Raw genomic sequence first — 26,859 nt, 5'->3', positions numbered from 1 at the left:
AAAAGGGCACATAACAAACCGGAGCTCAGTTACGATGGTTTTCCCTCTCAATAATGAATCGCCATCAGCATAGCATCAACATGCAGAGAAGAGGAAAATAAGCTTGGCTCTCTCCGAGAACAAAACTTCTATATTTAATCTGCGCAGAGAGCGTCTTGTGTGCAAAGTACAAAAAAACAAAATGGATCACAAGTTCTGTGGCATGCAAATTGCATCCCGGATACACTCTGAGCTTATCTGGCCTTGTCTTTGTGATTGACAGGATTTTTTTTTTTAAATGTGCAGATTATAAATATTTATAATTGGGTTGATATCAGCGCCGCTGAGTTGCCAACTGCATCTATTGAACTAAGGGAGGCAAGGAGACAGCGCTGTAAATCTTAGAGCACAATATGGCATGCAGATGGCATGGCACGCTGATAAATAAGCCTAGCTTTTGAGCGCTGCCACTTTTTTCCGCGAGTTAATGAGTGGAGCTATTTCAGTTTGGAGCTGTCAGTGCTGACGTGCAGTGCGGTCCTCTGCGGACTGCGCACAGCTCCTTGGGTTCAGGGTGAAGTCAACGGGAGCTCGCCGGTTCTCGCGTAATGGGAGGTGACAGTGAAATGAAGGGGGGAGACGGCGGGGAAAATTTGGAACCGGATATCCAAGCGCAAAAGAACCTGATCCAGAACCCGGGAACATCACTGAAAAGCATTTGAGAGCACAGGAAGAGGCACTGTGTCTGTCTTTGCATGGTTGTCGTGCACGTTTTACCCCAGACTGCATATGTCTTACATAAGACGTATGCTATATATTGCCTGACAGGGGCGACTCCCTTGTTCTTCCCGCCGTACAACCTCAACAGAGCCATCCAACATCAACATCTCCTCTCCAAATAGGAGCTCCGAGCTTCCTCTGGTCCTCGGAGTATTGCGGCAGACTAAATCTCCACACAGTGGGCACTATTCTTCTAGAAAGGGCTTCAGGGTGAGGAATTTGGACACAGCCACAATGGCTTCATTATTCTTCTGTTGCCTGGCCCGCTTAGAGTCTAAAACAGCTCTCTCTGGACTGCTGTCAGCCTTCCCCGTCTGCCCCTACAGAGCAAGAGAGAAAAAAGGGAGGGAAAGAGGGCAAGCAGACTTGATATGACGGCATGTTTTTTCCGAGACACAAACAGTTTGCCTTGAAGAAAAAAAAAAAAAAAAAAAAAAAAAGAGAATTAAACCGGGAAGCCTCAGCAGAGGGCCAGCGTTTGACAACTAGGTCAACTAAAGGTTTGCTTGCACATCTCTGCTTAGTGTTTTCCATTAATAAAACCGCAGAATATTAAAGCTTAGACTGAAAACCACAGCATGAACCATCTTGGAGTTTTCTGCCACTGTGGGAATTGCCTCGGTTGAGGAGCTACGGTTGTGATTTCAGCAATACGGTCATGTGTGGCCTCGGCGGTAGTATTGAACTCGAATCTACTGAACCTCGCCGAATCTAAAATAGCCACCCGTCTTTGATTGCTTTGCGGCACGTGGACTCATACAGTATCTCACCATATTGTATGCTCCTTCAGCCTCGGATCAAACGTGAAACACCAGGCTAGGCCACAAACTGTGTAGTGCATAAACTCTCCCGGCTTTCCAAGTCAGGATCGAGGGCAAGCCTGCACATCTTCTCGCTCAGCGATATCTCGGTGTGTATTAAAAAGAAAAAACGGCACGACTTTGGGCCAAACTTTGACAATTAGCTAGTGATCTGATACTAAGTTGCACATAAATACATGTTAATGCACACAAACAATTTGCAAACAAACAAAACTAGTCACATTTTTCCCTTCGTCCTCTCATTCTATGCTTTATTAAATCTCAAGGGGTGTTTGAATTTAAAGCAAGCATGAAATCCAAACCCTTCAAGCAGATTAAATTCAGAATCAAGCAGCCCATGTAAATGCTGTGACAACAGGGGGCCCTGTGCAATTAGCATGCTGGCTACTGCTAGTGCAATTAGGCAAACCAGACAGCAAGAGCTGGGAGCCGGTGACATTGAGAAAGGGCCCGTATTTCATTTTTTTCCAGAGGACAGAAGTGTGCGAATCAGAATGAGAGAAATAAATGTTTCTGTTTCCTAATTTAATACTTTACTTTATACACTGAAAATAAACCAAGAAAAATAAACGTACTGTTGCTATGGGGAAATTTTTCAGTAAACAAGCCCAGAGCAGAGAGGCTGCTGGGAGAAAAGACCCATTTAGAGGAATATCTCATGTGGATCCATCAAAGTGGCAAGCTGAGGAACACAATGGAGGACCACCTAGAGGAATAAAATGCTCTCATTTGAGGGTACATCACATAAACAAGCATGACAGACAAATTCTCTCTGAGCGTCCCACTGGAATTGCATGCAAACACTTCAGATTTAAACAAAAGGTAAAATTAACATCAGTAAACAAAATCTGAACCCAGTGGGATACAGAACGTAAGATGAAAATCATTTAGAGTACTTCACCCTCATACCATTCCAAACCTGCATGAGATTCTTTCTTCTGTGTGAATGAAAAGATTAGGGTTTATTCAGCACAGGTACAACTGATCAAAAGAGAGAGTAAATACATTTACTGTATAATGTTATAAACATTTCCATTTAAAATAAACGCAGTTCTTTTAAACTTTCTATTCATCAAAGCATTCTGAAAAATGTTGAGCAGCGCAACTTTTCAACATTGATAATAATAAGAAATGTTTCTTAAGTAGCTAATCAGTATATTAGAATGATTTCTGAAGGATCATGTGACACTGAAGACTGGAGTAATGATGCTGAAAATTCAGCTGTGACATCACAGGAATAAATTACATTTTAAAATATATCTAAATAGAAATCAGTTACCTTAAATTGTTAAAATATTACACAATATTGCTGTTTTCATTGCATTTTGGTTCAAATACAGGCAAGGTGAACATAAGAGACTTGTTTTAGAAACACTAAAAAAATCTTACTGACTGAACTTTTGAGTTATCACAAAGTTAACATGACTTCAGAAAGCTAAATAATAATGCAATAATGCAAAATAATAATAATAATAATAATAGATAGTCAAACATGTTTGGCATGACACGCAGGTGTGTGAATGACAATTTAAATTTTTAGGGTGAACTCACCCTCTCAAAACATACTATCAAAACATACAAAGAACGAGACATTTTTAATTTTTTTTTTTTTCAGTTTGTCGGCTGATTGATCCCTGATAGGTCAAAATTCTTGGCTCCATTTTGTTTTCACATTCATGCATCTTTCCAGTGTGTTTACGTGTCATATTGATGTGGACAGCTCCCACGAGCGATAGTTCCAGTGCGATGTGCCATTCCCAGACTGCTGATTTTGGAGAGCTCTGTGATCTCCCATTGGGTTGAGTGTCTTTAGCCCAAGGGCTTAAACTCATCTCACACTCCCAAAGCCCAACTCTGGACACATGACTACCTGTCAAGGGAGAGGCAATTGGGCTGCTTGACTGCACCTGGGGTCCAGTACACACACACAGTCATTTAATGGAGCATGCCAAGGTGATGGCAGGCTTCTCCGGCATGTCTAACCCTTGCTGCTCATTTTTCCCCCCAGTCAGTCTGGGGGGTCTTATTTGACATCTATTATAATGTGGTATAGACTCCATAGCACTCACAGCATGGTGAAACCGGAGATTCAAACACTGTGGTGAATATTACACTTTACTTTCATAGACTTTAGTCAGAGCAGATGCCAAATTCAATTCGACAAATGAAAACAAGGCTTTGGATAAAAGTACAGCCTGTTCAATATGCCGTCCCTTTCAGCCAAAAAACACTAAAAACTTCAAATTTCCAGTGGTCATAAACTTTGGAAAATGAGTTGTGGAAATTAAACAGGACCTAAGACCTTAAGGCAGTATGACATAATAACCAGACCATACATCTGACCATCACAACCTCATTTTCATTTGTAAATTGAATACAACATCTACTGGAGCAAAATCAAATATTAGATATACAGTTTGGAATTTACATTATATTACATTATATTATATTATATATTCAGACTTATTCTCAAAAGAACTAATAATGATTAATTAGATATATCTCATTATTAGTTATCTTAGTTATATTAATGTGAGAAATTATGTCTCTCTTTTAATGCAAATCTAAACTGTGCATATATATTTTACAATGCTATTTTATATTTAAAAGATTATAATTAATATAATAAACATTAATATTAATGTTAAGATTGTTAATATTGTAGTGCTTTGGATATGAGAAAAGTATATTATAAATAAAATGCATCATTATTATTATTAATAATATTTTTATGATATATTTTTTAAGTTGGGTCAAATTGGGAAGGAAAATGACTTTCAAGGATGACTTTCAGGAGGATGACTTTTAAGAATCTAAAATAAGAGTTTTGATTTGCCAAATATTTTTGGTTACTGCATAATTTCTATTCTACCACTCACTTCACTATTATTTAAAAATACAAACAATAGCAATAGTGTGTGTATGTGGTTTTAAAAAAGAAAAGAAAAGAAAAGAATGTAATGACTAAATTCCAGCCGTTGCTGGCATTATGTCAGATGCACAGAAAGAGGATCAGTGCAGGTTTTCTTTCCTGTTTCCTGTGGTTCTCTCTTCCCCTTTAGGCAAGCAGTACTTCCTCCAGCTTAGGAGCACATGGGCAGCAGTAGAGAAGACTTCAGCTGTCCTGAGCAACCATAAAACACAACCTCTGTGCAGCAAACCACAAAAACGGCAAGACGGCAAATGTTGGTTTCTAAAGACATCTTATTAGAAGTAACACGCTTCGGCAATGGTACAGAGAACACTTTTGGTAACACTATGGTACTTTTTAACCAAGGTAGTACACACATTATACTACAATCATTTCTCTACAAAAACAGTGCTATTTTAACAGATGCTCAATGACTCATGTGGCTCATAATCATGTTTTTCTTGGCAGTTATTCTAGCTTACTCCAAACATACTGATCACTAATAGGAAAAATACTGGAAGTGTTAAAACAAGTTCAATTTGCACATGTGTGACTGCAAACAGTGAATCACAGTTGGTCTAGTAGGGCCCTCTGAAATCTGTTTTATTTTTCTCCAAATTCTGTTTTCTTAGGGTGAAGTCAACAGTGTCCTTTACAGGACGTACTTCTGATTCCTGATCATACAGAGATAGCAAGACGTTAAATGCTGCTTGTGTGCTGAAGAGCTGGGTTATGCTATTGTTCTCAGATGGCAGTTTGACAGAAGGGACTTCAAGACTGTATAATAATGCTTCACTTAAGAACAAGTGACATTAAAGACATGATTATCGTGAGGTGACTCACTCTATAGCAGCACAAATGAGAGCCACTGCTCCTGAAGATACATTACAATCTAGAAATACTTCAGAATGATAGCTGACAATGAAGCATATGTTTATATAAATAAATAATATAATTTGGAGTGACTATATTTCACTCCAAGATCATTATTTTTGATGTTAGTACATACACACACATATATATACATATATATACATATATATATATATATATATATATATATATATATATATATATATATTCTTTTTTTTTTGAGACATGAGAATTTCTAAATTTTCAGTACTGTAATAAAAAATGCAAAAAAGTGATACAAATTGTATTATGACTAATATTACTATTAGTCTTTTTACACATATATACTGTGATACAGTGATAAATCTTAAAAAAAAAAATTTTTACTTATTTACTTATATATTTTATTATATATACATATATACATTTACTGTAACAAAGTGACAAATATTGAAGTTATTTCTTCATACATTGGCTCATTTATTATTTTATTTATATTTTAGCACCATGCTAATTGTGAAAGAAAGAAAGAAAGAAAGAAAGAAAGAAAGAAAGAAAGAAAGAAAGAAAGAAAGAAAGAAAGAAAGAAAGAAAGAAAGAAAGAAAGAAAGAAAGAAAGAAAGAAAGAAAGAAATATATAGAAAAGATGGAAAAATATAATTTATTTCTTTGTTTTGCATAAGGGGAAATATGATCGGAACTAAATATAATATTGCATTATCAGATACCATCTATGATACTTCCTTGACGTTCTTCTCAACCTGAAATCTTTCAGAATTACAAAAGAGCTAGGCCTAGATTAAAGATTTAGAAGAAAAGAAAACAGATGAATGAACAGAGAGAGAGAGAGAGGTAGATACAGAGCTTGTGCCATGAAACTCTCATGTGGGTACATAAACATTAAGGCCAAGGAATGGAAAAGAGCATATTTGAGTGTAAACTGATGATCGTATTAAAGCACTGTGGGCTCACTCTGTGGCCTGTTACTGCTTTAAAACATGGACTTCCACTTTTTACAGAGGGGGTTTTCTACTCAAGGTTTGGCTGCACAGTGAGGTCTTTGGACAACGGCCCCTTGCTGGCACGGACAGCCTCTCGGCACGGACCAGAATGTTTCAATTACAGTCCACGTGAGCGAGGGAATTCAGAAGCGCTGACAAAAATGACAGAACAGATGCAAAACCGAAGCAAAGAACGCTGCAAACTGCAAAACTTGTAGACACATTGCTCGAAAGCAAAGAGGCGAAAGCTATTTTCATCTGCAATATCACAGAAAGCAGTGAAACAAAAGGTTTCACTAACAAAGCTTTCCACAGAGACTTGACACTGGTGTTAGTATCTATTTACATACTGAGAATGCGCTCGCAGCAATTTGCATAATGTTTTTCTGTAGCCGCGTGCTCTGGGGAGCTGCATTGTAACATATTGGTGCTTAATGAACTCTGAAAAAATTGATTTTCCACAGAGTAAATTAAGAAATGCATTATAGCTGTTAAAGCAATCTTGGGGGAAATCTGAGACTTCCACGGCGAAAGTATGCTTAGAAAGTAATAAATTACACGTTACACTTATTTGCTTTAATTCATGCTAATTTCACCCAATTAATGTATCACAGAAGCTTTGTGCGCTGTCACAAGAGATTTAATTATTTATCCAGGGATTTTGTTTTTCTTCTTGTATGTTTGCCGCATAGCGTCTACCTCAAAGCACGTATATTGGTTGAAGTGTTTATGCTAATAAACGTCTGATGTATTTGCACTGCTGTCTTAATGACTCTGTGTGTTTACTTTATACACTGATTCTCTGTTATTTTTATTGCGGCTAATGAGCATGGCTGTGTTCCAAATCACACTAATAGTATGTACATCTCTGATGATGAAGTACATACTTTAAATATGTCGTAAGACAATGAACCAGTGGTCTCCCTCATCATAGCAAGCATTAAAATGTAGCTTATCCAAGTCATTTAACTTGTAACTTTATATATTTTAGTCAACACTAAAGCAGCTTCTTACTTTTGACCGCAATCTGACATATTATGATACAAGACAGGACATTCAACGAGATAGAATCAGTCAAAACAGAGCAATTATGCCACAACCTCCTCTTTACAGCACATAGAAAGAATGCACACTTTGAAAATCTACCAGAAAAAGTATGCAATCTTTGACATACTTTTATTTGAGGTGCACTGATTCTTATTTTGCATTAAGTATAGTATGTGTACTGGCTAGAGATGGGCGATATGGTCAAAAATATTATCATGATATTATTTTCCATATCATGTGGTTTAAATGAAATGCTTTTCACAATTAAACTCCAATAGAGCCACAAAATTATGTGTTTTATGATTTAATACAAATATATCATCAAAATTGTGTCTAATAAAAACAACTTTGAAATGTAATCAAATGAATGCAACAATTGATTTATAATAAAATACTGCTTTTTTTTTTTTTTTCTTAAATAAGATGCGGCACAATAGAACCGTAAAAATTATGAAAGAATATCTTGGGTGTACAATATTCCTTAAAAATAAAAATACTATTATTACTACTACTAAAAAAAATACATTTTAATATATTTATACTGTTACCAAACTTTTGTTTTGGCGGTTTGTCATGAAGCATTTGAGTTTCATTGCATATTTGACAGTAGCTTTTTCTCAAATGAAATGGTGAAAAGCTAAAAGGTGACTCTCAGAGCAGCTCTGGAGATGAAGCTCATGATGCAGACATTGAAAATATCAGGTGTCATGTGTTTGAGAGACATAAAACATGCAGACTTACTAGTGACATGCACTGACTGGCTGTTGAGTTTATTTCTTATGTGTGATAGACTGTTAGATTAGTCCATATTGAGCAAAAATGTCCAGAGCTTATCATTGTTTAACAATATCATTTCAAGAGGGCAATAAAATGTATCGCCCAGCCCACATGCATCACATAACATGCACTGCTGAAAAAGAAAGAAAGAGATAGAAAAAAAGTGGATAGGAAAACCCCTTCTGTGTATTACACAGCATGGCTGGCCTACGGGGGGCTTCTCGTGAAGCATGAATTTCTGATTTGCAAGACTAAAACAGAGGCCTGATTGTGTCTGTGTCCAGGCTGCAGTGTTCTTCCTGTGAGCGACATGGACAGGAGATCTGCCTTCCTTCCTTTGCGCTCTGGCACATGCCGATGAGTCATTGTTTACAGACTTTTCAGATCTGCTGCCCTCAAAGCAACCTTCCTGACAGGACTTTTCCATTCACTCAGAATCCAGGCATTTCGAAGCCTGACACTGTAAAGTCGAACAAGCCCTTTTGATGAACTAAGGTTAAACTCTTCTTCTTCTTCTGGGCCATGTTGACATGAAATTAAAGCTAACTGTTCAAAAACATACTCTTACTCCCTCTCTCACACACACAAACACACACACACACACAAGCTGTTGCGTCTCACCAGAAGTCCTATAAGGCATCCGTGGACAGTTTCAAACATTTGCACTCCATGCAACACAGTTCCACTCACTATACAAGCCAGTTGTTATGTCTTAAGGCATTGATACACATCATTAAATCCCACAGATTCTGTTGTACATGCTGGAATCATTTTGCTTGAATTAGAACATTTACATCTACCACCCAGACTTTTTACAGCCTGTATTTATGCACTAACTATTTAGGGGTATTACAAATGCATGTGTTTGATTTTGGCTGTATTTGTGTCTTTAACTTGAAAAACATTTAAACTAAACTATTATGCAAGTAATTAATTTTTTTTTTTTTTTGATGAAAAATATGCTTTATTCAAAAATAGTTTTTGCTAAATTTGTATTTTTTTCTTCTTCTTTAGAGACATGGGTTTCAAATGCTGCTTTATTAGAATTTTTTCTTTTCTTTTTTGCATAAATTACCTTTGTAACAAAAAATATATATTTATTTTATTTTTAGCCAATGACAATGTTTTTCTTGAACACATGGCATTGAAACGCAGCTCTATTTATTTATATACTTTATAAACCTTATTTATATATTTAGCTTGGCAATGACAGTTCTGTTTTCTCGATCACAAGAAATTGAAATACTTTATTCTAAAATAGTTTTTGCAATATCTTGATTTTGTTTTGCATAAATTATCATTTAATTTTATATTACTTATTTGCTTAGCCAATAAATATTTAGTTTTAAATACATGGGATAGAAATTCTGCTGTACTCAAAAACTGCTTTTTTTGTGGTACAGTATATTGATTTTTTTGCATAAATTATATTCAGTACATGGAAACAAAGCTAACTCCTGACAGATAAAATCAAGTAAGTTCCTAAATTGTCACACTGTAGAAGTAGAATGGCTTACGAAGGCAGTTTCATTATGACAAACAAAGAAATCTGCCCACAACTGACACATTGTAGCGCTGTCAAAGAGTTTTAGTCGCAGACTAAACCAAGGATAAAGAGACCCCCTGCCCAGCACCCCCCTTCTCGCGACACCTTCAATTTCTGCAGCAGCTGTGACTGTCCCATTCTGTTGATATTAAAAAGCTTATGTGCTGCTGGTTTTTCCAGTAAATTAGAGAAAACAAAATCTCCTGATTAGTCAATTAAGTGCCACATTAGTCTGGGACTTAATTAAAAGATAGGGCAGCCTCTTTATGGATATGCTACGATGTGTACGGAATGTTTAAACAGGACATTGAACAAATGGAGCTTGTTAAAACTCACTGTGAATCACTTGACATCTTACACAACTGCAACTACAGCTTCACAAATAGAATGTCAGGCTGCAGAGCTCCACAGATCTTGCTATGCTAATCTGGGACGGGGCAAGAAGAAGTGCCACGCAACACCAGCTGGCACAACAGGATGTAAACACTCACGGAATCACAGGCTTGGCCGTCCAAAGAGCTGATACAAGCAGACACGCACAGATACGCTCATGCATGGTCAGATACATAGGTAACCCTGCATAGATTGCACTTTGGAAGACTGAGGATACCAGAAGAGACAGTATAGGGAAGTAAAATCCTAAACGAGATCACTTTATAATCTCATTTTTTTTCCTCCTAGACAGCAATGAGATTAAATGGAGAGCAAATGTTGAGTTTTCCTCTCAAAGCTCCTGTTTCTCAGATGTTTCTCCTCTCATGGATGTGTCAAATTGTGCTGACAAGTGCAATCAAAGTCAAAGATCTCAATTTGAACTCAAACCCTTCTCAAATACTTCCAACATCAAAACGCTATAGATATTCACTCCCTACTGTATGTCAATAATTGTCTAATTTATTTCTGTTCTAATAATTTTAGGAGAAACATCTGAGGAGACTTACAGCAAGTAAAAGTCTTCATTTGCTCTGCATTTACTCTGAGTGCTATCAAGGACAAACAAATGAGATATTAAAGTTGAAATAAAATGAAAACTGATAACTTTAAGTTTCATAGGAAAATAATTAAGTAAGTTAATTACATTTCTGGAGCTATAAAACAGCAATCTCCAAACAGTAACACTTTAGCTTTGAATTCCTACAGTAGGTTTGCATAATAACAATTTAATAACAATAATGTCAAATGCATAATTATATCGCTCCAAAAGCAACCTTAGGTGAAATATCTAAGACAAAGTTTGTATTAAAACATAACTAAAATCCTATGACAAAGCAACCTCTGAATAATAAAACTTCCTTCTGGGTAAATGTATAACTGCTCATTGACTTCCTCAGTAGTTGCGAAAATAATAATAGTGATGATCAGGTATATCGCATCATTTTCAGGAAATGGCGACTGTAAATTCACAGAAGACAATCCAGACATGGTGCTACCAAATTCATATCCGTAATTTAAGAGATGAGAAAAAGGCGGATATTTCCTTTTGAGGCGGAATAAATTATGCATCATTTCATTCCAAAGAGAGGTAATATTATACTGGCTTTGTCTGTCCTACTTCATAAATCCTGAGCTTTAAAACACTCACGAATGCACGCACACCAACACGATCCCTTTCACGCTAACACACACACACAAAAGACACGATTTTTGCCAGTGCCGCGAGATTTAAGAGCCGGTACACTAAAATATCACAGTTCACTGGCTGTGTTGCCGACTCAGCGTCACATTCTATCCAGAACAATGCGACAGCTGACAGCTTGCACAGAGATTCATCCCGCTAAGCGGAATTATTTCTGCCATGTGCTAATTTATTAACAACCTGTGCATGCTCTAATGTAGTAAATTTGCATATACATTTTTAACCTGGAAGCCAGATCATGAATATTCCTCAGGCAGTGGAGTATTTCTCTTTGTTAGTCACTTTCGATTCTTAGAAGAGGGACTGAGATGAGAAAGAGAAGCCAGAATCGCTCCAATCTTCCGTGAGGCACGTATTCTTCCAGGGCCGTATTCTGGTCCTTCCTTAACCTTTTGCTCAGAACACAGCAGAATCCCACATTACACCAGTTATGTTGCAATTTACTGCATCCACATGCGTTTGACCTAAAATAACGTAATAATGCGGGAAATATATCACATTCAGTAATGCAGAAGTAGTGCAAGCACAGTGGAATGAGGATGGAGATTAGATGAATGAATGAACAAGTCTAGGAAGCTGGGGTGGCGGATTTCCATGAAAGACCACAGGACGCGCAGCTATTACACAAGTGGTTATGCCTGCGAGAGCAGGCTGCAGGTGCATGTTGCACACACCTGTGAAGTTTCCCTGTATTCCCTTGCGTCGCCCAGCGATGCAACAATCAGATGCAGGCATAAACACCACACTGCTGTGGCAATGCAACAAATAGTACCTGTCAACCTGACAGGTTGCCTCTGAATGGTGAATAAACAAGTAAAACAGAGACATAAACAGGTGTAGCTATTGTCTGAGGAGCCTGACAAACAAATCAAGAGCATCTGTAATGGTGTAATTACAGCAGAAAACTTGTCTTAGCCTGTTCTGACTGATGATCTTGGAGGAAGTTGTCATGAAAATAAATGTCATAATGTAAAAATCAAACTGACTGACATCTTAATGATCCTAAAATAGGCCTCATTTTCTTTAAACAAAATAAACATTATTTCATTTTTCAGTTGATTCGAGGGTAAAATATGGGATTTGTGATATTCATACTAGCACACTCTATCATAACGTTTTGATGTCAGTGTAAAGACAGCATCAGATCTGCACACTGACAGACTTGAGTAAATATGCTAACCAGATTTGACATGCCACTGACTTCAACACAAGATATCATACTGAAAAAAAAAGCGATTAAACTGTTTATCTTTCATAAACCATGCATTCCACTGCTGATTGACAAAACCATAAATAGCTAAATGTGCTGCACGTTCAGATGCATATTTAAAGGCCAGAAGAAAACTGATATCATGTTTTTTTTTTCTTTACATAATTACTGTCAAATCAAGAGTGAGTGGATCGCGATACACATGCTCAAAGCATCATGGCAAACAAAACTGCCAATCATTGAGAATGACTACAGGCTATTGAGGCATTTCATTTAAGTGATGTTAAGAGCAAACAATCAACCCCCCTACTTTGGTACCCACAACACATCCATATCAAAGAATGATAAGTAACAAAGGTGACATCCAATTTATAGCTCAAGGACTACGAACAAGCAAATAAACAGGCATTTCCGAACCACGCGTACAATTCAATTTGCCTCTCCCATTGTTCAATGCATTCAGGGGGCGCAGAAAAAAAAAAGAAAAGAGAAAAAAGTTGAAGGTGCAACTTTAATGTCTTGCTAATAGACTAGACAAGCCTTCACAGCTGACTCTTGATAAGCAGTTGGAAAAGTTGGGAAAATACATATGAAAAGTTAAGACATGTTTTCAAAATATGTCTCAATGCGTCTCTTTCATTTTAAACCCAAAGCCGGTGTTGTCAGTGCTCGACTTCAAAAAGACGAGCCGTAGAAACTTTGAACTGCTCTGTGCCCCGTCTGTGGCTGTGGGCTTGTTTTCCTGATCTCGCTAACTACCGCTTGCTGTCGTTACATTGCTGTTGCTTCGCCTGCAGGTAAAGAGAGATTAAACAGCATGCGGTGCCCTTGTAAAGCAGCAAAGGTTTTATGGAGGGGGTCTTTAAATATTTAAGGTGTGAGTACAATAAGGCAGAGCTGAAATAGAAAATACAAACCTGAAAATCATTTACATTTCATTCGCTGTGTCTATTTTACACTTAATATAATCATAAGTAACAAAATTCCAAAAAGGAAGATAAATGCACAATATGACAAGCTGTTTGTCGTGAGGTGATTGTCATAGGTTAGAAACAGGCTGTATTTTTCCTCGTTCCCAAAAATAATACACAAAAGATTTAAAAATAAACATCTCCCACTATATAAAAGTTTTTCATGTCACCATTTTTTGTCACTTCACAGCTAATTTCAAATCTGAAATTACAAGAAAACAAAAATATTGAATGCAAAACATCCCCAGTCCTTCTCACAGTCAATTAAGTTGGCTAGGTAATTAATGCATTGTAAGGCATCCTCCATGTGTGAGGGTTTTAATGGGGGCAGGGCCTGAGGAGATTAATTGAGAGTGACATTTTTTGAACTCTGTTTTTCCCCCTTCCATGTCCTCCACGACTTGCCTTCACTTACCTGACTGACAGATCTACCTTTCAAACTCTACTATCTGAAAGACTGTCCACTTAAAAGCCTCATTGACTCTGATGTTTAAAAAGGGCAGGATGGTACATTATGCATATGGTGATGAACAGAAGTTCTTGACTTAAAGACAAGGGATCGATTTCATTATTAAACACTAATTTTACACAAACTGATTCAATGACACTTATTACACATTATTTAAGAAATCTTTCAAAACAAACAAATAAAAAATGATGTGCATTATGCATTGCAAATAATGTTGGTATGTTACTCAGATTGTGTTCTGGTCATTTTGACCGGGAGAGGAACTTTGTTTTCCCAAATATGCTAGTAGTTAATGTTAATTTTATTACACTGGACTAAATCTGACTGCTATACTCATACAAGGTAAAACAACTTCCCACCCAAAAATGGTTCATTTTTGTACTTTTTGGAAATCTTCCCATTCAAAAATTATCAGCCTACTACTCAATCTTTGTATCAACTTGCTTTTTTTCCCAATTAGTTTTTTTTTTTTTGGAAATGTTTGGTTGTAGGTCTTGTTGATCACTGACCTCAGTTTCTGAGTGAATATTGCCAAAATGATCCACAAATAATGCCTTTTTTGCATAAGGTGCATAAGCTCAGATCAATTAGGCCTATGACCAGTCAGTTCCAAATAGAACAAAACCTCTGCTAAAGGAAAAAAAAAAACAGGTTGACAAAAACTTGATTCCAAGATCTGGTCATAATATAGTGGGATTTACAAGCAATTTTTAAAAAGCTGATTTTCAGATATATTATAACTGACAAATAAGGAAATATTTCTGTTAATTGATAAAGGGGTTAAGAATTTATCTATACATAAAATATAACATTTGAAGGCCACATCTCTGTACAAGTCCATATTTCAGAAGAATGAAGCATTGCTTTGGCTTTACAGTCCTTCTGACATAAATATCACTAAACCAGCCATAATACTGGGTTAGCTAAGGGCCAGAGGCCGGTAGTTATCATCTTTAAGCTCTTTATCATTCAATATACTACACGCTTGCACAAATCAAACTGCATATTTGCGTGTCCTCTTATGATGCAAGAACAGTGCAACTACAACTCTGAATATGCAATTTTAGAGTACTATAAAAGGTGCCGGGCAACGGCAGATATTAATTTCTGCCATTGGGGTGGGGGTGGTGGCCACGGGTCTCTAATGACTTATTTAATATTGTAAGAGAAATGACCCTGGTACCAAGGTGCGCTACATCTCTTCAGCCTGAAAACAGAAACAATGGAGCCACCTTAATTGTGACATTACAAGCGGTGGCACAGAGAGGAACAGAGGGGGTTTGATTAAAAGGAGAAGAGGTGGATGACTTTGTGAAAAGGTCACTGCACACTTACCTGGACTTCTCAACTCCCCCTCTTTCTGAACAAGAAAAAAAAAAAAGTGGAAGAATATGGAGGGAAAAGAACAAAAAAATCTCTCCCATGTGATTAGAGTCGACTTCCAATATTTTCAGCAATGCCATTAGTGAAATAAGATGGTAATTTTCCAGCAGGCGGTATCTGGGCAGAAAATGACAGAAGGAAGTGAAAGGGCGGCAGCAGGTTGTCGGTGGAAACAGAAGGTAGCACAGGTGGGGTGGTGTCGAGGTCAATTGAGAAGTTAACAGGGGCAAAGGTTTGTCAAAGGTCAGGGAAGACCACCAGCCAGTAGGAAAGGCTCCGGTTTCTCCTGACTTATGCAATGCGGGTGGCCATGTCCCTGAAGTAGCAGCACAATCCCTATTTCTTTAGTAAATGAGTTTTATTAAAAGGCAGATTTTAGTCATTAGAAACCAAGGTGGCTAATGACCAATATAATAAAATCTTGAATATAAATACTGTCCAGACATTTGGGGTCATTAAGTTTTTTTTTTTTTTTTTTTTTAGAAATTAAAGAAATTAAAAATTAATTTTTTTTTAGAAAAATTATTCAGTAAGGATGCATTAACCTGATCAAAAGTTACAATAAAGATTTAAAATATACAATAAAAGAAGGTTATAAAAATTCTATATGATTGAATGTTTTTTATTATTATTATTTTCTATTCATCAAATAATCCTGAAAAAAAAAAAAATCTTATTTCCCACAAACAAATTAAGTAGAACAACTGTTTTCAACATTGATAATAATGATAAGAAATGTTGGATCATGTGACACTGAAGCAAAAATTCAGTTTTGCCATCACAGGAATAAACTACATTTTAAAATACATTCAAACATAAAACCGTTTCAATTGTACAATGATATTTCAGAATATTATTGTTCACAGACCCCAAACAGTAGTGTTAATATAATTTGTTTACCATATTTTTTCTATAAATATAAATATACAAACAAGTTTAATCATAGCAAATGGGCAATACTCAAAAAAAAAATAATAAAAGAAATAATTCACCCAAAAATTAAAAAAAAATTGCTGAAAATTTATTCAAGTTGAGGCCAATTTTCATTTTGGGGTTAACTATTCTTTTAATTTAACAATTAACTATTCTTTTAATTTAACAATTATTCTTCAGCTTTTTACTAAAATGTACTCATTAAGACTTTAAAATAAACCAAAAAGGTTTCAAAACTAAATATGTGCATTATGCATTGCAAAAGATGTTACGGTATATATATTACGTTATGTATACTACAGAATGTAACGGACAAAGGGGGAAACACTTCTGTCAATTGACAAAGGGGCAAAGTCATTTTTGGAAGCATAATCAAACACCTTCTGTTGTACAATTTAATAGTACAACTCCTCTAACAATTAATTCAGCGTGATGTACCATCCTGAATCTATCACAAACCTTTAAAATCTCTCTGGAGACATTCCAATTTGACCAGCTGACTATGATGCTAACGATACACATTATATCCATCTCTGAACCTTGTACAGGTGAGTCAATTACCACATGCCTGAATGCGATGGGAAACAGCCCAGCTGCACTGATGCATGACATGCACCTGATAAACATTCAGACCACGGGCAGCTTTTTCAGAAAAAACGTGTAGCCAATTATCAGTGAATAATCACACAATTCTGCATCACAAGCAGGTACAGACATCTTAGGCTCCAGTTTAACATTTTATTTTTATTGCAATGTTGATGGTCCATTAACAAAACAGCCGTTGGTACACACTGAAAACATTTATAAAGTGAATTGAGGACAAAGAGGAAAAACACAGAAACATCAAAATGGGCTGAATACAGTATGAATACAGATTAAAAAAAAGGCTAAGCTCTATTCACATTCTTTTAAAAAAATAAGTTTCATAATTATGGCACCTGAATTTTTATATGTGGAAAGCATGATTGTTGTTGTTTTTTTAATAGATTATTACATTTTTGTCTGGTCGTCTGAAATTGCAATTAGCTACAGATGAGCCTTAGAAGACACATGTGTGTTGCAATTAAATTTAAATAACTGCCTATTTTCATTTTTATCTTAATCATTTTATAATTAAATGGTTGTTTTGCTCTAAGCAGGGAGATTTTACATCAATTTATTTATGTCAATGTATATATTTTTGTACTGATATATTTATGTGCATTTTTCAAGTTCTCTTCAATATATATATAATAAGAAATTCATTCAAATTAATTTGGAAATTAAAACCTCAAGAAAATGACATTAGTTTTAGTTTGCTTACTATTAAAATGCATTTCTTTCATTTGAAAAGCCTTTACAGTAAAAACAAACCTAAAGCATCTTAAATCAATTATACTTTTGCATATTTTCAGTGTAAAAGAGCCAGTCTATGTAAGTTGTTTTTAAAGTGAGTCTCAAAAAGACACACAAGAACTAGTTTGCTTCTGGAGAGGTAAAGTCTATAGAGGTAAAGTTGTTTGTTTTGAACCGGGTTCAGCTGAATGTTTCAGGTCAGTTCAGTCACACTGTGTTCTGAAGTGCAGTTTGGCAAATATGTCATAAGCAGTTCTGACGAGACGAGTTAGACGAATCACAAGCGCACGGCGTACCGAAGGCATTGGGCACTATGAACAAAAAACCAACTGTGTTAACGTTATGATGCTAACATTAGCTTACATAATGCTGACAAATGCCAGCTTTGTACAATTCACTAGAAGGCCTTAGGCAATGCAATCTGAACTACATATATGATTTAACAGTCAAGGAAAATAACACTTTGTAATAGTGTATTTAGTATTCACTTAAGTACTAAAGCAAAAAGGTTCTTTTATAGGGTATCTTAAGCAGAGGATTAATAAAGAAAAAAACCAGTACATTTTACACGTAAAAATCTTGCATAAAGTGGATTTTGGCATCTGCATTCTACACTATTCTGTGTATCCAGTTCATCTGTGTGTCTTTAAAGCACCAGCAAGCTAACTGCTAATGTCGTTTCAAGAACTTAGGGAGATTTCATTAAATGAGCTACAGTAGACAGTTTAAATAAAGACTTACAATTTTGGCATCATTTAAACAGCCCTCTCTGTTTTTCAGAAACAGTTGAAAATAAGAATCCCACTTAACACCCACAAAGGCTTGACCTCTGACAGTGTGAAAGCATCGCGTTTCCATTCAAATTACAGTGATGTGCAGCACAACCAAGTTGTGTGACATCCACCATTTTAATTTCAACATCTGCAAGTTTTTAAAATTATAAAGTGTGAAGTGTCTTTAAAAACAAAATGTCAAAAACCTCTGCAAAGAGATGTAAAAACAGTAAATAGAACAAGCTCTGATACATTAAAAGCATTTAATAAAAAGCGCTGAATATCTATGTCATTATGCACTTTTAGCCTACGTGGATAAGTGAAGTATGTCATGTATTTTAGTCCTTTTTTATTACCTTTATGGTCATCTTGAGCTCAGGAAGAGATTTTTCACAAGTGTGAAAAGAACGCACTCCATAGCTCTCATTCACACAAACACACATACATAGACACAGTCTCTCACTCAACATCTGTCCTGGCTGTGGCCTGCATGTATCAGGGCTTTTATGTTGGGAAACAGATCCCGCAGCACTCCATGCAGATCTCCAGGCAGTCTGAGGACTCACAGCATGCATCCATAATGCCACAGTCCATGTCACAGGGGCAGTTGCAGTCGTCTCCCAGGTCTTCTGCGCAGCAGCAGCAGCAACAGGCTTCTGACGTGCAGGTGCCGCACGAGGCCTGAGCCACCACCATATTGCACAGAGAGAGAAATTCACAAAACAGGCAGGCCAGGATGCAGTGGACACAGCAGTCTGCTCTCAGAGTATTGCAATGGGCAGAACAGAAAAAAAGCATTGAATAAACATACAATATATATATTTTTTTTAGTATTTAAAGTAGTGTTTTACATTTCTTTTTAATGTTTTTTTTTTTTTTAAGCAAACCTTTATTTTCTGTTTTTTTTAATCATAATATAGGGTAACAAAAAAAGCTTTCTTCAGTCTGTGTGTGTGTGTAGGTGAAGACGGTGGTTAAGCAGCGGTGAGAGCAAAAGAGGAATCAGAGAAATTCAAAAGGAACGAATTCCACTTTTGGGTTGATTAGTAGCTTTGTGAATAATGGGGTTATTATCATGCAAAAGCACAGGGTTGGTCACGTAAAGCTGATTAACAGTGTCCAACATTTTCGCCAGCAAATTGGCGTGTTAATGCTGTCGTTTCTCTCATCTCTGATTAACATTTAACCTTCCTCTCGCAGGGCCGCCACATACGATGCCAAATTACTGTTACTGTCGACCATCTTTTCGGAAATTGTGTAAAAATAATAAAATAAATTTTTTTTAAAAAACCACAATATATTAACACTGAGTAACCAAACAGTTAAGTGGCCTGTTCATGAATATATATTGTTTTAAAATGACCACCTGTTGGGATATTAAACAAACAAATAAACAAAAAGATAAATGTTTGCATTACAAAATTAACTTTTAACCGTTTGTATAAATAAAAAAGGTATTTTGTCATAGCACTTGCCAGCAATCTGTTGGGATACGTAAATAATTATTTATTAATAAATTTTAGCATAACCAAAGTATACTGTTTGTGTGTAAAAAAAAATAAAATAAAAAATAAAAATCACCAAATGTTATGGTGTACACTAAAATAAAATAGTTTCTTGAAGTTGTAAATAGACTACTGCAGTATAAGAAAATACTATTTTTGTCTAATTTTCAAATTTAAATTAATGTGTTACTTGCCATTTTTTTTTAAATAACTGTGAAATTAACTTTTTAGTGTATTTGACTTATCAACAGATAAAGCCTTACCTTTATCAGTAGAGGTAAATACTCGTATTTACTTTATAATCAGACTGTAGTGTGGTAATATGTACAGGGCATACAAACTTGATGTGAATTACAGAAAAACCTAACTACAACAAAATGGCAATGTAAAAAGAGAAAATCTTTCACTCAAACTAAGATTACAGCTTCAATAAGCAGAAAGATGCACACATTGCGCTTCCGCATAAACAGTGCCATAAACGGACCTGTAATCAACTGTAGAACCCAAACCGAGGTGCATTGGCGAAATCACAGTGATGTGGTGTGTATCGTTATCAGCCTAAAACGTGAATTTGCATGGCTTTCATCAGTCCGTGGTGAGCTGTCAGAGAGATTGCTGGGTTTGATTGGGCTCTGGTGAGGAGGGGGAGAGAGAGAGCAAGGACGAGGCCTGAAGACCACTGGATGTTCATGTTTGTTTGATCAAAGTGATTTTTTTGTAGGCGGTAGAGCTGACCAGCGGTGGTGCTGTGCAGCCTGGACAGTGTTTGAACATGAAACAAGTTTGCATGCAGCCCCACCAAAGGCTTAAAACACCAGCTTTCTGAAAGGTCAAACAGCTGTACTTTTAGATTTTGCCCACGCCGACTTATAGGACATCCACGTCATCCATTTACAAATAAAGTACTTACATACGATACATATTACTCAAAAATGGCATGCTTGCTATTTGATTAGTGATTAATTTAATAGTGATTCTATTTGCGCCATACCACTGATATTTTAGTATCCTTGAGATACTATCCTAATTTTTAGATTTTGTTGTGTTTTTGTAGTTTTTTTTAAATGTATACTTTATTCATTTTATTTCAGTTTTAGCTTTAGTTATCAATTTAAGTATATTAAGTTAAACTAAACGAAAGTGAAAAATGTTGCTTTGGCAACTAGCTGATCCTTTGTTTATTAAATGTTTTATTTTAAAATGTTAGATGTTATGTTATTTTATTTTATTTAAAGTTCTATTTTTAGTTGTATTTATTTTTTTTTTTTTTTTTTGTTAAGCAAGTATGAAAAATTACACGTGTCCACATCGATTCTTTTGCTCGATTTTCCTTGTCCTTTTTTTTTTAACTAACAATTTCTTTCTAGAAACGAATTTAAAAGCTACAGTACATAATGAATTCCCTTGGATGTATAATTTATCAGCAGCGATTAGTGTGAATCTTAAGGAATGAGAGTCTGTGTTATGTACACAGGAGACGGGCTGCCTTATCTCAGCTGCAAAACCGACACCAGCCCAATGAGAGGGTTCATGTTTAATGTCAGCCCGAGCGGAGGATGCCCAGATTCCGCCAGGCCAAAAACAGCCCCAGCGCCTCAGAGGAAATAGTTCGAGACATCTGGAAAACTCCAAAGGCTAACATCAAAAAGAAAGGCAGCGTGACATAAAACAAGCTGGAAGAGTCGCAGACCGGCGAGCAGTGCGGGAACGTTCAAATGAAGAAAGACTGACTGCTGCATGGGTCGTACGTGGCAGCTTTAGAGACCAAATGAGAGGGGGATAAAATTAAATAAAAAAAACAGTTAATTTGCAGTCAATACGGAAGTGAGGGCAGTAAACTTTTTGAAAGAGAGATCCAGATACGCTAGGGAAGCTGCAAAGATGGGAAAACATGGCATTACGATGCACTGCTAATGACCGCGCTAGCTTTCTGCGTACACCCCGCAGCCTTAATTGAATTTGTCAGAGGGATTTTAGACGACTGCCTGCTTACAACACAACACAATCACAAACACACCATCACTCAAGGTCCTAACCCACCCGCAATGGAACAAAAGATCTCTCAATTAGTTGATTTTCTGCTGGGGTTGCTGTTATCGCAGCCGACGTCGACGGCCAAGAACACGAGGAATCGCAATCCCCTGAGCAGAGATCTTGTAAAGCTTTATTCTTCAGCTTCCCGGGCTGTTTAGAGGCTAATTTCACAGGCAAACAGATTATGGTAATCCGTGTAAACATTAAAACACAACAGCTTGCTGTTTTCCAGGGGGAAATTACTACTTGAGAGAGAACATATTGATTCAAAACACAGTTCTACAAATAACGCACACACGCACACAAGCTGTAATGAGACAGACTTATTGAACTGTTCACCCACCCCCCCTCCAATTAAGATGTGAAAACTATGACGCCTTTTAAGATACACATTTCTGTTAAATCCGTGGGGAGATGATAACGTTTGCTACACGCACCTCACAGTAGGCTCCTATTCGCAAATCACCTGAGTGATAAATCCTTTTGAAAACTTTCCAGTCTTGGAAAATGTTCACATAGTTTCCTGCCTGTTCACACACACAGGATCATGTGTCCCCCAATACATGTGTGTGCCTAAGGTTACTTTTATAATAAATACATCTTAATATTAAAGAAAATAAATCATTAAATATAGAAAGAATTAATGACTCAACCTACATGTAAGACTGTATTACTCAAATTATTTTTATAAATACAAAAAAAAGTACTGTCCAATGAACATAGTACAAGAAGGTCTTCTCTTAATAAAACCAACCACTGTAGCAAAAGCAAACACCAACAATGTACTATGCATATAGCATATAATTATGGTTAGTGACTACGAACAAAAGGCTATAAATAAATGAATAAACAAACTAAATTAATTTAAAATTAAAATTAAATTTAAGAAAAAAAATGTAGAAGAAATTAGAATAAAATAAAAAACAAGAAAAATAAAATAGAATAAAAAAAATAAAATAAAAAAAAATGACAACTTTTTTCCAAACTTCCTGAAACCCATCAGCAGGAAAAAGTCACATTCGTAAAGCTATTTCATATTTTTAAACGCATTTGGGCTTAATACAGTCACTGGTGGAATCCCAAGCCATTCAGAATGATGATTCCCAAATTATCGCTTCTAATTCAGCTGAATGACAGGTCACGTTGAATGAAACATAGAAAACATATAAAGTGCTTTACAGAAAATCCAAAGTGCTCAGCAGGTGCAAGATTTTGCTTGATTTAAATGGGTTATGGTATCAGACAGGCATGATTGAACATCACGCAGTAAAGAAACCACAATACATGAGTCAGAAAAGCTTCACTGGTACACAGGAGCAAGGCAAAGAGCCGGTCTTAATGAGAGGACACTGTGAGAGAAGGTAGCGTCTGCCCCTGCTGAGGTGGGGTTGACACATGGCAGACCCCCCGCTCTCCGAAGTCTTGTTAAAAGGTCACACCTTGGTGACCATTACTAATGCACCAGCGATCTCCTTCATTACTGCCCTCTTCTTACCATCACACCTGACAATGTGCAAGCTGCTTTTTTCAGCTCGGCTTTCTGTTTTTCCTTCCCATTTGTGAGACAATACAACACCACAGAAATAAAGAGATCAATCTAGTTGGAGTTATGAAAGATGAAATAAAGCAGTGCATTTATGGGAAACAGAACAGAAAAGTCACATATTAGTTGCGGTTAGACCAAGGGAGGGGAAGACCAGGAAAAGATATCTGCAAGCACATACAAGTCTGTGTGCGAGTGTATGTTTGCATGTATAATACCACGTACCCTCTGGAGTTGAGCCGGGTTTATGGGAACCTGTCGAGCTGCTTTTGCTCCTTTTACTGCTGTCGCTGTTGACGGACAGACTAGAGCGAAGCTTTCTCTGCACGCGGTGTGAGACGGGTGACGGATGCTTCCTGGACTCAGATGTGGGGCCGGTGGAGGACGGCTGTGTGACCCCGCAGGGCGTGCCATGGCCGTTACCTAGTACCGCGTGCAGGCCGTTCTGCTGTCTGGCAGCCTCTCCGTCGATGCCATGTTGCAGGGATGTTGCTGGCTGGGGCAGAGGCTGAGGCTGAGCTAAAGAGAAAGAGACAGAATTTTTTGTAATCATCGGTTTGGACGAGAGACTTCACAGCTGGATTGGTAATATGGTGTTTTGGCTGAATTACTGGCCTTTTATAGCTTTTATTGCAATATTAAACATTTAAAACAAGAAAAGAACTTTATGGTGAAACGTGAATGACAACTTTAGTAAATTTCAAGTAAAAAACAAACCAATACTTTTATATTTAGCAAATATTCACCAAAATTGTATTCACAAACTTTACACAGGGGATTCATATGTTCCATCATGCCCTGTTAAAAAACTGAAATAAGGACTCTGTCTCCCATTCCAATTGCACGTAACAATCCCCATTCATTAATGAGCTAATTATAAATATAATTTAGTAATTTCAAGGGAAAAAAGGAAAATAAAAAGCATGGAATTACTTTTTCAAATTTAGTTCAACAGTATTTATTATATTAAAAAACAGTTCTCAATTCCCAATCCTAACACTATGCGCTCCATAACCTGAATCAGTCTCCAATAAAACCAGGTGCTATCAGTCTTCGTACATGTGACACACATGACAAGGTCGCAGTCTGAACTGAGAGGCTCTATCTGATGCAACAGTAGCCATAGCAAAGTGAGTACTGTCAGTGACACTAGTGTGCATTCAGCTCTGCTGGGAGTCTTATGTACTCTCCTTCAGGATACGCACATCATGTTTATTGGGCTCCTTTGAATTATTCATAATTTTCCTGTATTTCTGGCTTTTATGCAATGATCTTTGCATTTCGTCTGGTGTGTTTTAAGGCAGCGACACCTGAATTTCTCAGAAAGCGTGTGAAATGAGTTTTCTCTTAATTACTTTTTTCTTTTGATGGGAGGTCCACACTGACTGTGCTATTATTGTTAACAAGAGAAGAAATCCAGCACACCTCTTTATAACAACATATCATCCTGAGAAGACGCTGAGGGGAATGTAAAATAACACAATTAAAAACAGGCCATGGCGGCCTCATCAGCCAGCTGTCCATCTGCATGTACACTACAGCTAGCAAACAGGAGCGATAACACTGTCAAACACATGTAGGGAACCAACAGGATACTCTATTGGCTACCAAGAGGCTTCATTTGTTTAATTATGATTCAATTAATTTTTGTATATTTTATAATCACTATACAAAGTGTGTAGTAGTGGTCACCAAAAATCAAGGCTAGAAGGGTGCTGGTCAGTGTTGTTATTGTTAACTAAAACTATTTTAAAATGTTTTAGCTAATTGAAATGAAGCTAATGAAAACATGATATAAATATTAGATCAAATATTTCTGAATTTTAGTAAATAAAAATTTAATAGCTTTTAAAACAAGTTTTCAAAAAAGATTTATAATGTTTAAATGTATTCAAATTTGAAATAACTTCAAATGATTATATTTCAGTTAGTTGAAAGGCCACTTTCCTAGTTATTAAAGTACTTTTCATATTATTACGGTAGGGAATTTACAAAATATCTTTATGGAACATGATCTTTACTTAATATTCTAATGATTTTTGGCATAAAAGAAAAATCAATAGTTTTGACCCATACAATGTATTTTTGGCTATTGCTACAAATATAACTGTGCTACTTATGACTGGTTTTGTGGTTCAGGGAAGGGCTGGGCGATTTCTATCTCAGTATTTTCTGGCCGATTTGTGATATTTTCGTTTTTGAATTTGGATTAAAAAAAAATCTGAATTTAATATACATTATATATAGGCCTACATTTCACTTACCACCCAATGTTGTCCAACAAAACAATACATATTAAAGGCTATGAAAAGAAATAAAATGAATGTAACCATGAAAGCCTTTATATTATGTGCAAAAAAGGGTTAAAATCAAATCACATTTCATTCTAACATTGCAATCAAAAAACAAAAATAAGGCTTTTAAAGCAGAAGTTAAATTCACTAAACCCAAAATGAAAATAACTGAGAACAAAAGCACAGAGTTGTTAGGCTATTTTGATTACCCCAATACAGTCACTTTACAGCCAGTGCTATCATAAAAACAGACTTACCTGTATTTTTTAAATTCTATGTCACATTTATTGTCCAACTACAAATATTTCAGCGAAATGTGTATTTTAGTCAGAATTATTGCACTCCTATTTAATTGAGCTCTGTCTGTTTGGTGAGCATGTTTAGCAGAGAATCCCAAAGAAGGCGGCTCATGCACTTCTGACAGAAAAACAGAAATATTTCCATGGCTTTCTAACATTTACAGATGGAGAATGTACCTGTGAAACGTAAGTTATGCATTCAGGAAGACAGCACATCTCAAACACATTAAACAGCGCGAGTAGCCTAGTGTCTCTGTCAGTGGCACATGCAGCCTTTCTGTCAGAGCATATGACAGGCCGAGCTGCTTAAACTAATATGCGAAACGAAACTATAAACTACGTCTTACCAGTTTTTAAAGGCCTTTATATGAAGCTTGTCACATGTTTAGAACAAATTGGATTATGCACTTTCTCCGCAGCAGCTCAGTCTGTGTCCTCCGCTATATTTTCAGATGCGCTCCTATCAAACTACTTTATATCGATATATACGGTATTGCTCATATCGAATCGCTTCTAAAGAAAATATCGATATATCGTACAAACTCGATATACCACCCAGCCCTAGTTCGGGGTCACAAATGATCTTTTCACCAAGAAAATTACAGAGGCAGTTTATATCAAGCTTTTTTAAGTTAAAAAAAAAATAAATAAATAAAAAAAATCAAGGAAAACTTGAGTTTCTTAAAATAACATCAGGTTGCTCCAAAAGGACTGTCCTTATAATAAAATTTACTGTAAGATGTTTTATTAACACATTTAC

At 36.3% G+C, this 26,859-nt stretch overlaps 1 protein-coding gene across 2 annotated transcripts in view; it reads right to left on the bottom strand.

The window, feature by feature from the left end:
• Positions 1-26,859, bottom strand: part of LOC109066334 (myoD family inhibitor domain-containing protein-like) — a 48,140-nt gene that overhangs the window by 10,179 nt on the left and 11,102 nt on the right. Inside the window, exons 4-5 of one of the 2 annotated variants that reach the window (XM_042722731.1) lie at positions 23,732-24,025; positions 17,041-19,179 (exon numbers count right to left, since the gene is read on the bottom strand). In XM_042722731.1, coding sequence (XP_042578665.1) covers positions 18,929-19,179; positions 23,732-24,025 — 545 coding nt within the window. In that variant the 3' untranslated portion in view covers positions 17,041-18,928. Of the gene's footprint in view, positions 1-17,040; positions 19,180-23,731; positions 24,026-26,859 lie in introns of those variants that run through there. The other variant, XM_042722732.1, reaches the window with a different exon arrangement.

This window comes from Cyprinus carpio, chromosome B4 (assembly GCF_018340385.1).
Source record: "Cyprinus carpio isolate SPL01 chromosome B4, ASM1834038v1, whole genome shotgun sequence".
Classification (NCBI taxonomy): domain Eukaryota; kingdom Metazoa; phylum Chordata; class Actinopteri; order Cypriniformes; family Cyprinidae; genus Cyprinus; species Cyprinus carpio.
This window is presented reverse-complemented; position numbering and strand designations above follow the sequence as displayed.